Here is a 12,988-nt window from a genome sequence, read left to right as displayed (position 1 = left end):
CAAAAAGCAGGAAGTGCGTACTGCACATGTGCATCTATAATTGCACGTGGGTTGCTGTAGCCGCACTTAAGGATGTCATTATCAAATTATTCTGCGCCTTTTATCTTTGACAAAGGGTCATCTGGACTCAAAACGTCAGCTCTTTTCTCTCCTTACAGATGTTGCCAGACCTGAGATTCTCCAGCATTTTCTCTTTTGGTTTCAGATTCCAACATCCTCAGTAATTTGCTTTTATAAATTGCTTTAAATATTGATACTGAACACATGTTGCTTTAACTATTGATACTGAATAATAATGTAGTACTAACATGTAGTACGATAAGTCTAGTTAAATAATGCAACACCCCTCTAAATCAACTTTACCCCTGGCAAGTTGGAAGTTCAATAGTAATTGAGGTTTCCCGGTGATAGAATGAAAATGGAAATTTTAAAAATAGGCAATACTGAACTCTTGTCACAAATTCCCAAGAAATTACCCCAGGTATATTGTTGGAGGAAATCATGAACTATATTCAATTATGTAAGTCATCGCTTTCTTGACAAATAGCACATTAGCGTGGCTATTCAGCAAATGGTTATGTTGTACCACATGCAGTACTTAGTTGCATACCGAGGTGCAATCAGTGATATAACCATATCCAATAAGAAAAATGGCATCCATGCTACTCCTCCAAATGGCTCATCTGGATTTTTCACAACACAACAGATTGGACCCACTTCTAAATAGGGTCAAATTCATGAGTTAGTCCATAAAAATAATATGGGAAAGACTACAAGCTTTGGATTGTGCAGGATATGAGATGTTATAACACAATGAGCAAAGAACAACAAATCAAAGCTTCAAATGGTGCCTTCTCTACTGCTTAAAATATGGCTTAGGTAACACCAAAGGGTTGAATCCAATAAGACGTAACAGGAAAAAGTTAAAAACTTGGGCAGATGAGTTAAGCCTATGACCATGTCAAATGTATTCAATGTTTTAAGTATAACAAATACATATAGAACTCTGATAAAGTAAAATGGAAAATGTTTTGGTAGTGCTATAATAACATTTAAATATAGTCTTTAATGCAAAAATTGCTCTTAAAGGATAATATACACAAGAACGTTGTCCCTTTAATTCAGAGATACTGTAATCAGCTTCTGCAAGAGAAAAACATAGCTACAGTGGCAAAATTATCTATGAAATTTAGTTATGCTTTAATATTAGCATAGTTAACAGGCTCCTTATTTAAACTCAATTTTGAAATGCCTAAAGTAATGCTTTATCATGGCATCTATTAGCTGTTGAAATATAGAAGCAGTACAGTGGAAAAGACTTGTTTTAAACTAAAATCTGAAATACATCTACTCTGCTGTACCGAATGCCACAACTAAGTGAATATTTTAACCAGAGTCATGTGAATCTTTAAGTTTGTAACAAGTGATTTTGAGCTCAAGTTAAGAAAGTATCAAGAACTAAAATGGATGATGAACTTGCATGTAGATTTTAGCTTTAGTTCTGCTGGATCACTTAGTTCAGTTACATTTTATTCCAGGGCACAGGCTTACAGATTCCAACCTATGTTAACTTTAGACACTGGTTTCTTCTTCCTGAGGAGGAATGAATAATGGTATTATCCAAAACTTGTGGAGCTTATAAAAATATATGCACGGTGTCTATTTCATGTATGTTTATTATATTAGAAACAGACTGATACCACATGCTGTTTGAGTTCTTTGGTTCATTTTTCTAAATACTCCTTTGTGTGTGATGCTCATTATAGTGTGGTGCACAACTATAGCATTTTTATAATGCATTGCCTTTCAAGTTGCACCAGAATAAAGTATGACAAGGTTCAGATAATGACATTTTTGTGCTGAAACATGAAAGTGTCATTGATTAAAAACAGTGCGTGGTACCTGAGGCATCAGCAAAAGATGGCATCAGTCTGTCCCTAAAATGATCAGTGTTAGGGTCAGAACCTGCATAAATCAGAAAGTACAATGCAGTAAGGAAAATACAAAAATAAAGTGACACATATAGAGCCTGCAAAATACAGATGAACCAGCATGGAATATAAAGCTGATACAGGCATAATAGTAAGTTTCCTGGGCCATTTCAAAATGTCAACCTGAAAGATTTTTCATTTGCAAATGCATATAAATGTGTACCTGAAGCAGTAAACAGAACCAATGACCTGTTTTTGAAACATAGCTTCTTCTAGACTCATCAGTGTTGCTATCGTAGAGTGACATGGAATCATAGCTAATTAGAGTCCAAAAATAATTTCAAGAAAGCCTGAAATGTAACAGCATTTTTTAATTACCTCTTACTTCAACATTTTTTCAACTAGAATGAAGCAAATGATGACAAAAATGCCCTAAGTTGAATGAATCCGGTTCTAAAATCTACTGGACTGTTGAGAAAGATACGCTCCATTAAAGTTATTTTTTTATCAAACTTAAGAAGCAAATTTCCATCAGAGGACTGGAAAAGGAAGATGGTTAAATAAACTTGCTACTCCATCATTTAGTTAAACCTACATTTAGAGGAATAAAACATTTAGGATTAGAATCTTTCATAGTTCTAATTTACTAATTTGAAATTCTAGTTAGCATATTTGCAATCTAAACAAATTTTTACTAAAAATGCAATACGTACACGATAACCCAAGTAATTTTTGCAGCATTATAAATCAGTTCCTTATATTTCTCATGCAAAATTGATTCTTTGAATTCTTAAGTTCAGAATTAAGACTGTGTTATAGAATTTTAGCATGTTTTACACAGGCAGATAACTTAACACCTTAGAAATACTAAATCTAGCTCTGATTGCAATGTTGAAATGGGCAGCAGAGCTGGAAACTTAACTGAATTATGTTATAGTAAAAGAGAATAATGGAGGAACAGATTGAAAACATTCAGAGTTTGCCTTTATAAATTTCCAACACTCATGCATGGGTGATAACAACAGTCAAAAGTTACTAGACCAAAGTAAACAGTAAGAAAAGTTACTCACCATTGTTCCCCACCCCCAAAATATCTCTTCCACATACTTGATTGAATCACAATTCCAGGTAGGTACAAGGACCATGACATTCCATTGTCTTTTACTTTTAAAGTTATTCCAATGAATGTCCCTCTGTTAACACAGACTTTTCACAATCCAGCAGCAAATATAAAGCTCAAAGCCACAGATGGTCATTCCGTTTAACTTCCACCACAATAGACATGGTTGAGTAAAATGACCCATTAAATCACACATGTTCCTGTCCAAGGATAATCTTAGCCACTTCAATCTTCAAAAACATTACTAAATTGCTCCTATTTGATCATCCAATCTAATTAAGCATAATTAAACATATCAGGAGAGCATCAAATAGCTGCAGCTGGATTTCCTCAAAAGCTCAAGTTCAGGCAAACGAGTGACCCACCACTCCATTTGCTCAGAAAATGACACAGATGGGTGAGACTTGTGTTATTAATATCATTAGCAACAAAAAGCTATAGTTACAAATATCAAATGACATTGTCATGTTCAAAAAGATTATGTTGTATAACAGTGTCAGTGTGCTTCATGTAATTACTGTATTGAGAAATTAAGTGGACTTAATACTACCTGGCTCATAATAGATAGCCAAAAGTCAGCTATTTAAGGAACCAAAGCATTTATACTTCTTCACTGATTTAGTCATTAAGACAAGAAAGAATGAATGGAAAAAACAGACAAAATGAAGGAACATGAATGAATGTCACTTTTCATAGCCACATCATGTGTCAAAATTGGTTCATAACCAAAGAAAATATCAGTGTAACCACAGTTGTTTGGATGTAGCAGTTAATTTGCATACAATGTGTAAAACAGCAACAGATTACTTAACATCCATGCAGATCTATTAGTCAGTTTAATTACAGCTACGATACAGGCTACAAGAATGTAATGGATTATTCTAACATTTATTTTGCTTCTCCCAATTCTGCTAGCTTACTGCCATCTCCAGTCTGAAGTACAGAATATTTTAAATTTAGCAATATGCAACTTATCTAGAAGGCAATGGCAAACCCAATGTAGAATTTGTTGAAATCTTTGATTCATGACAGGATAGTACTAACGTTGATAACTGAAGACTCAATGTTGAGGATAAGGCTCAAAAGACATATGGTTAACCTGGGAGTTGCACTCATTTATAGTGGTTAGCAAAATGAGGTAGTGATTTAAAAAGACCCTAACATGTATAAATTCATAAGGTCCTGTCTGTTTCCCACAGGCACCTCAGTCACCTAAATGCAATTAACAATTAATAATATAGCCAGCAAGATTACAACTATAAGAGGGAAGCAAGTCAACATATTGGATTTTCCTGCTAACTTGAAAGCAATGAGCTATGATTGATGACTGTCAAAAATAGCAGTCGTGATTAACCTCCCCCATAAATAGCTTATACCAAGGCAGTATGGAGACAGAAAGGGCTCTTACCTGTTAAGTTTAATCGCTGTACGTTGGATTCACTTTGGTCATTAACCAGTAGTTCTGATCTAGGAGAGTAAAAATTGATTTTATTAGACCAAATAAAATGAAAGGAAAATTAATTTTCCAATTTAAACCTAAATTGTTTATTAACCTTTGAAGTTACATCAGCTTCAAAAGGGTTTACTTAGTTTTATGTACAATTCAAAAATCAGTGTATGCCATGGATGAAAATATTGACGCTGGTGAAAAATCTTGTCCTCAGACTTCCCTTGCCAATGTCACAATGAGGTTCCCACCCACATTTAAGGGTTTCCCCGCCATATGATTCCCCCCATTAGGGAACTCCTCATGTTGCGAGGCTTGCAACAGCTATTGCAAAATGGGAAGCCATTGAGGGGAACCAGCCAGGGATACAAAGGTAGGTATTGACCCGGGGGGAGAGGGACTTGATAGAGGTTTAGAAGATTATGACAGGCTTGGATAGAGTGGATAGTCAGAGTCTTTTTCCCAGGGTCTAAGGGTTAATTACTCAGGGGCATAGGTTCAAAGTGAGGGGGAGAAAGTTGAAGAGATGTAAGGGGAAGGTTTTCACACAGAGGGTGGTAATGCGCTGCCGGAGGAGGTGGTGGAAGCAGATCTTATAATAACATTCAAGAAGCATCTGAATAGATACATGAATAGGCAGGGAATAAGATGATATGGACCACGTAGAGGCATGAAAATATTAGATTAGAGGGGCATCTGTGTCAGCACAGACTTAGTGGGCCGAAGGGCCTGTTCCTGTGCTGTACTGTTCTTCTTCGACATGCCCTGCCAGTTCTATCAGACCCGCCATGCCAACGTGACGGTCGAAACCATGCTGGAGAGCTACATGCTGGTTTTCTCGTTGAAAGCAACACTGAAAAGATATCGCAACATTCCACCCATGAAGTTTAATGATCAAGAATTAGTACAACCAAAATTAACAATGCAATGTAAATTCTAGTTAGCAAACAGCAAGTTGGGATGTACATCAAGTACTGCTCTGAACAATTTATACATGCACTTTGAAGCATAAATCTGCTGCTGGATAGATATTAGCTTTCACATTTAGTTCTCATAGTTAAGTACACAAATTACTAATTAAGAATGACTGCCCACTCCGAAGCACAGAATTTAATGGCAGGCAACACTTGCCCAATGTTCATCCTGCTCACTTGCATCTCATTCTATTTTAATGAAGCATAGCTTAATGTAAGTTTGATGTGAACTGTGCAGTTTTTATCTCTCTCTAGTAATCGTCAGCCAGACAGCATTTAATAAATAAAGCTCAACTAATGGGAAGTCTAAAATTGAGAATGCATCTTAAATAAAAACAAAAAAACTAAACCAACCTTTTAATAACAAACTTAACCCGATCACCTGCTTGTAGGATCTTCTCAAGCCTAGGAATACCATACCAAGAAGGGCTTCTGAAAGGAATGTTGTCAGGTAAACCCTCCACATACAGTTCTTTTGGATGAGATTCAAATTTACGATAGGGTACAATCATTGCTTGTGTCTGTCCCATGGCTTCAGCTGTAAGCAAGCAAAACATAAGAATGAAACTGCCATAAATTGCTTATTTTCCAAACCCTTAACATCAGGATCAATACATGCATCAAATCAGTAAAAGGCCCTTTGCAGAGTTAGACATTTCGATTTTGTGATGGTCAGTACAGCTAAGAAATCAAAGGTGAATTTAACAAAAATAAACTTGTTTAAAGAAAAAGTACCATATTTCTTGCTGAAAAGTTCTTCGACCATTCTCCGTAGTTTAGTGATTCTGGTATTCCACTCTTCTTTTGCTGGAAATTGAAAATGTTTAGAACTCTGAATATATCTGAATTCATTATCTAACAGATAATTTCCAAGTAAATCATTTAAACACTCAATAAAAATCAATCACATTGTAACCATTTTAGGATATATGTACACATCGTTTTTGTGAAACACTGGGTCATAACTTGCTCAGAGTGGCAATGAGGGTCTGATTGCCACTCCGCACCCATTTACCTGCACCAAATTTCTTCAGTACCCGTCTCATCTGACCTTCCTTAATCAGGCTGGATGAGATTCATGTAACACGGATCATTGGGGTCCAGTTTTGAAATGTAAAAGGATCAGAGAAGGGGGACATACCCCTTTCTTTAACAGTACTAGCTGCCATAAAGCAGATAAGTTTAAAGATCCTATTGAAAATGAAAGGCCAGATGAGTGTCTACGGTTAAGTGGATGGGATCTGGGGAGGTGGAGGAGGAGTTATTGGACATGGGGATGGAGAGGTTGGGTGGGGAGAGGATAGATCCAGGTATTTAAAATTGTTACAGTACAGTTAGGTTTTATTTCTTCTAACTTTTCAGAGTAACTATCAGCATAACACTGGCAGAACCACCCGAAATTAGTGATGTAAAATCACTTTGGCGGATGATTCCCAGTGCAATGCAGTTGTCCAGGGGAAGTTGGTACTTCTGGACAATTATGGTGCAAATGCTTATTTGTGATCTCCTGAGGGCGATTCCCCAGTGCATCTTTGGGGTACCCCCCCAAATCTGACGCTGGAGAGCCAGGAAGTTACAGGTCATTTAGCACATCTGAAAAAAGAGGATTAATAAGTTTACCAGTGTTTTCCATGAATTGCGTACATATTTCAGCTGATATATTCTGCCTCTACAAAGTTTGTAAATAGGACAATGGTATCCAAACCTTAGTGGATCACTTAGCTGCATAGCACAGTACTAGATATGGTTAAATATAATAAATTGCAAATAAAATGGTACATCAATGGGATACGTTCATTTAGTACATAACCACAAAACTCAGAAATGTAGACAATGGCCACAGACTTCATTAGGACAGACAGACTTGGTGACATATGCATACACATGGCGGATGCCATTTAATGCTAAAAGTGTGATGGAGAAGTATTTTGGTAGAAGGAATATAGAGGCAATATAAAGGTGGAGTTTTAATGGAGCTGCAGAAAGTGAAATACCAAGGAATGTAAATCCACAAATCTTTCACAGCAAATAGACCACAGATTTTGGGAAGGTGGTCTTGGAGAGGGTGCAGAGAAAATTTACTAGAATAGTACAAGGGATTCAGGATATCAGCTGCATGGAGAAAGCAGGGAAGTTGGCTTTGTTCTCCTCAAGGCACCCAAGTCCAAGAGGACTTGATAGATAAATAAGGAGAAAGTGATTCCAGTGGTAGAACTCATTAACCCCAAACAGTATTTGGCAAAAGTACCAGATAACAAAGAACAAAGAAAAATACAACACACAAACAAACCCTTCAGTCCTTCAAGCTTGTACCAATCAAGATGCCCTAACTATACTTAAAGAAAACCCCTTCTGCCCTTACTCGGACCGTATCCCTCTGTTCCCGTCCTATTCATGTACCCATCCAGATGGTTCTTAAATGTTGCTAATGTGCCTGCTTCCACCACCTCCTTTGGACACACATTCCAGGCACCCACCACTCCTCATGAAAAAATTCTGCTGCACGTCTCCCTTAAACTTTCCCCCTCTCACCTTGAATCTGTGCCCTCTTATAATTGACACATCCACCCTGGGAGTAAGCCTCTGACCATCCATCCTGTCTATGCCTCTCAATTCTGTAGACCTCTATCAAGTCTCCACTCAGCCTCTGAGGGTCTTTCCAGTGAAAACAATCGTAGTTCATTCAACCTCTCCTCAAAGCCAACACCCATGGGACCAGGCAACATCCTGGTGAACCTTCTTTGCACTCTCTCCAAAGCTTTCACGTCCTTCCGTTACTGTGGCGACCAGAACTGCATGTAATATTCCAAATGCAGCCTAACCATGTTTTTATATAGCTGCCACATGAGTTGCCAACTCTTGTACACAATGCCTCAGCCGCTAAAGGCAAGCATGTCATATGCCTTCTTAATCACCTTGGCCAACTGTGTTGTCACTTTTAGAGAACTGTGGACCTGTATGCTCAGAACCCTCTATATGTTAATGTTCCTAAGGGTTCTGCCATTTACAGTATAATTCACACCTAAATTTGATCCTCCAAAATGCATCACCGCAAATTTGTCCGGATTAAACTCCATTTGACATTTCTGTGCCCAAATCTCCAATCTATCTCTATCCTGTTATCCTCTGACAATCCCCTGCACTATTAGCAACTCTACCAATCTTCTTGCCATCTACAAACTTACTAATCAGACCACCCACTTTTTCCTCCAGATTATTTATATATAGTACAAACAGAGGCCCCAGCACTGATCCCTGTGGAACATCACTAGCTACAGATCTCCATTCTGAAAAACACCCTTCCACTGCTACTCTGTCTTCTATGACCAAGCCTCCATGTAGCCCGCCCACCCTGAATCCTACGTGATTTTAGTTTTCATACCAGTCTGCCATGTGGGACCTTGTCAAATGACTTACTAACATCCATATATACTACATCCACAGCCCTCCCCTCATCAATTTTCTTTGTCACCTCTTCAAAAAATTCAAATTAAATTTGAGAGACATGACCTTCCCCATTCAAAACCATGCTGCCTGTCACTAACTAGTACATTTTCTTCCAAATGTGCATATAGTGTCCCTCAGTATCTGTTCTAAAGGTTTCCCCACCACAGACATCAGGCTCGCCGGCCTATAATTTCCTGGATTATCCCTGCTTCCTTTCTTAAAGAAGAGAACAACAGAACCTCGGCTGTGGTCAAAGAGGATGTGAAGATCCTCAGCTATTTCTTCGCTTGCCTCCCACAGTAACCTGGGATAGATCCCATCTGGCCCTGGGGACTTGTCTACCTTAATGCAATTTAGGATACCCAACTCTTCCTCCTTCGATATATTGACATTCTCTAGAGTGTTCACACACCAATCCCTGACCTCAACATCTGTCATGTCCTTCTCTTTGGTAACTACCGACACACAAAATACTCATTAAGGATCTCACTCACTTCCTGTGGCTCTGCGCATAACTGCCCTCCACTGTCCTTGAGTGGGCCTACTCTTTCTCTTGCTACCCTCTTGCCCCCAACATATGCATCAAGAGACTTGGGATTTTCCTTGACCCTGTTTGCTAAATACATTCCATGGCTCATTTTTGTTATAATGTAACCAACGGTAACATGCTGTGAGGGTCAGCTGACCCAGTGGACAATGTAACCAATGGCAAAATAATGTGATGGCCGGCTGACCCGGTATATAAAGTAGATATGGATTGGGGGTAGTTTGTGTGGCCTAGGTTGTCGGTGCAATGAAGTTTCTTTATTAAATCTTTTCCTTTGTGAAGTTAGTTCTTTTATTGCTTGCAATGAAAGTATTTAAGTTCCTTCCTACTTTCTCTATACTCCTCAAGGGCTGTCAGCTTTTAGTTGCCCAGACCTATCGTATGCTTCCTTTTTCCTTTAGACTAAGCTTGCAATTTTCCTTGTCATCCATGGTTCCCAAATCCTGCCATTTCTATCCTTCATTTTTACGGTGACACACATGTCCTGCACTTCAATCAAATGGCCTTTAAAAGCCTTCCACATGCCGGACGTGGATTTGCCCTCAGATAGCCGCTCCCAATCCACATTCCCCAGTTCCTGTCAAATTTGGTTGTATTTGGCCCTCGCTCAATTAAGCACCCTCACCCAAGGGCCACTCTTGTCCTTATCCATGACTACCTGTAATCTTATGGAATTTTGGTGGCTAAGCCCAAAACGTTCCCCCCAAATGAAACATAGATCACCTGGCCCAGCTTATTTCCCAATATCAAGTCTAGTATCGCCCCTCCCTGGTTGAATTGTCAACATACTGTATCAAAAAGCCCTCCTGGACACATCAAACAAATTGCTCTCCATCCGAGCCCTTGGCTTTAAGGGAGTCTCAGTCAACATGGGGGAAGTTAAAGTCACCCACCACGACTAACCTGCCCTTTTCACACCTTTCCAGTATCTGACTACACATCTGCTCCTCTATCTCCTGCAGGAGACATATCTACTTTATATACCGGGTCAGTTGACCACCACATTATTTTGCCATTGGTTACATTGTCCACTGGGTCAGCTGACCCTCACAGCATGTTATCATTGGTTACATTATAACAAAAATGAGCCATGAAATGTATTTAGCAAACAGGGTCAAGGAAAATCCCAAGTCTCTTGATGCATATGTTGGGGGCAAGAGGGTAGCAAGAGAAAGAGTAGGCCCACTCAAGGACAGTGGAGGGCAGTTATGCGCGGAGCCACAGGAAGTGAGTGAGATCCTTAATGAGTACTTTGTGTGTCGGTAGTTACCAAAGAGAAGGACATGACAAATGTTGAGATCAGGGATAGGTGTGTGAACACTCTTGAGAATGTCAATATATCGAAGGAGGAAGAGTTGGGTATCCTAAATTGCATTAAGGTAGACAGGCCCCCAAGGCCAGATGGGATCTATCCCAGGTTACTGTGGGAGGCAAGAGATGAAATAGCTCCTCCTATAGTACACTCCCAACATTGTGATTTCACCCTTCCTATTCCTAAGCTCCACCTATAATGTCCAAGACTTGAGATAAGGAGACTTTTTAATGATGTTAAGTTATGAAGGTCTGAAATACATTACCTGAAAGAGTGGTAGTAGCAACAAGGAACTGAATAAATAAAGAGGAAAATAGTTACGTGGCTTTCTTTTGGGTTATCATTCTGTAGGGTGGGATCTTTTACCTGAAGGAAAATTAATTAAGCTGAAGGAAAACTTTCTATGTATGTACAAGTTCAATGAAGCAGAAGCGACCAATGATAGAGGAATTAGATGGGTTGCTGTTCAAGGAAACAGAGGGCACACGAGAAGAGATGTAGGTTCATAGGTATATAGAATCAGAATGCCCACGATGCAGGAGGTGGCTATTCAGCCCATCGGGTCTGCACCGACCACTATCTCACCCTATTCCCGTAACCCCACATATTTACACTGCCAATTTGCCTGACACTAGGGTCAATTTAGCATGGCCAATCAACCTAACCCGCACATCTTTGGACTGTAGTAGGAAAACCAGAGCACCCGGAGGAAACCTACGCAGACACAGGGAGAATGTGCAAACTCCACACAGACAGTGACCCGAGATCGGAAATGTACCTGGGTCCTGGCGCCGTGAGGCAACAGTGCTAACCACTGTGCCACCATGCTGAATTTGTATTTGTAGTGAAAAAGAGATGGTTAGTAACAAACCTGAAATTTGCTAAAGCAAGGTTCATCAAAAGAATTGCAGATATGGGTAGAGACTGGGGGATAAAAATTAAGATGGAATGGGTTTGGTGGAACAGGGGCAGACAGAAAAGACAGTCCAAGTGGATAACCCCATTATGGATTTTCAGGAGATAGAAGCAGCTTATGCAGCGGTGGTGAATTGTGTTTAGGAAGAAGGGGACGGGCTGGTGAAAATCTCCAGAGGATTTAAAGTTGATATGGTTCTAGAAATCATACCCCGTTGTTCAGTAGTTGGGGTCATGGTTCAGGGGAAGGTAGTTGTCATTCAGTCCTAGCAATGTAAATAAAAGTCCTGCCACTCGTCCTCTGCAACATCTTTGTTGGTTTATACATAAAGTGTAAATTCATACCTCCTGGGACAGTTTTGTCTGGAGTTGTTTCTTCCTGCTCATTTGCTAACAGTTCTGGTCTAGTAGAAAAATAAAAAGTATTAATAAAATTGATTTACAATACACCTGCAAAAGTATCTACTGCCAATGGCACCATTACCTGCAGCAACTGGTGATGAAATAACGGAGCATTTTGTGAGTACTGTCTTGCAACGAAAAGGTTGTCTGAATTTTAATAACTGCCTGAATAAATAATGTAGTAAGAGTTTTAACAACACCAAGTTAAAGTCCAACAGGTTTATTTGGTAGCAAATGCCATTAGCTTTCAGAGCGCTGCTCCTTCGTCAGATGGAGTGGAAATCTGCTCTCAAACAGGACATAGAGACAGGTGTCTCTGTGTGCCCTGTTTGAGAGCAGATATCCACTCCATTTGACGAAGGAGCAGCGCTCTGAAAGCTAATGGCATTTGCTACCAAATAAACCCGTTGGACTTTAACCTGGTGTTGTTAAAACTCTTACTGTGTTTACCCCAGTCCAACGCCGGCATCTCCACATCATGAATAAATAACACCATTATAATTTCTTTGACAAATTTGAAATCCTTCAAAAACATTAATATGTTAGAAATATCTGTTAGCTTAATTATATCTAGAAGCAAACATTTGTAAGGAAAACAAGTCATTTAGTTCAATAGATCACTAATGAAGGCGCAAGAAAAAAACTTCTATTGGAGCTATAGCAAAGGGGAGACCAGTTCAGAACTACAATTTTCCACACATGAAGTTTCCAATCCCAATCATGCCACCAAAGTAGTAATATTTGGGGACATAACCATTCTATAATTGATTATCCCTTTTCACACAAAAGCTGCTTCTCCCCAGGTTAAGTTACTAATTCTTTTATGTGGAAGGTAAAAGGGTGCATGCATTTGCTATTTATGTAGTACCTATGTTCCTAAAATGCTACAAGTT

The 12,988-nt window shown here is 39.1% G+C and overlaps 1 protein-coding gene across 20 annotated transcripts in view; it reads right to left on the bottom strand.

Moving 5' to 3' along the window:
• Window positions 1-12,988, bottom strand: part of LOC144501393 (general transcription factor II-I-like) — a 148,157-nt gene that overhangs the window by 32,566 nt on the left and 102,603 nt on the right. For 11 of the 20 annotated variants that reach the window (XM_078225096.1, XM_078225106.1, XM_078225098.1 and 8 more), the window contains 4 exons: window positions 12,039-12,097; window positions 6,208-6,279; window positions 5,827-6,010; window positions 4,460-4,518 (listed from right to left, as the gene is read on the bottom strand). In XM_078225096.1, coding sequence (XP_078081222.1) covers window positions 4,460-4,518; window positions 5,827-6,010; window positions 6,208-6,279; window positions 12,039-12,097 — 374 coding nt within the window. Of the gene's footprint in view, window positions 1-1,902; window positions 1,966-4,459; window positions 4,519-5,826; window positions 6,011-6,207; window positions 6,280-12,038; window positions 12,098-12,988 lie in introns of all 20 variants that reach the window. The other 9 variants (XM_078225092.1, XM_078225100.1, XM_078225094.1 and 6 more) reach the window with 1 other exon arrangement.

This window comes from Mustelus asterias, chromosome 12 (genome assembly GCF_964213995.1).
Source record: "Mustelus asterias chromosome 12, sMusAst1.hap1.1, whole genome shotgun sequence".
NCBI lineage: Eukaryota > Metazoa > Chordata > Chondrichthyes > Carcharhiniformes > Triakidae > Mustelus > Mustelus asterias.
The sequence above is the reverse complement of the archived record's forward strand: the minus strand, read 5'-3'. Positions and strand labels throughout refer to the sequence as shown.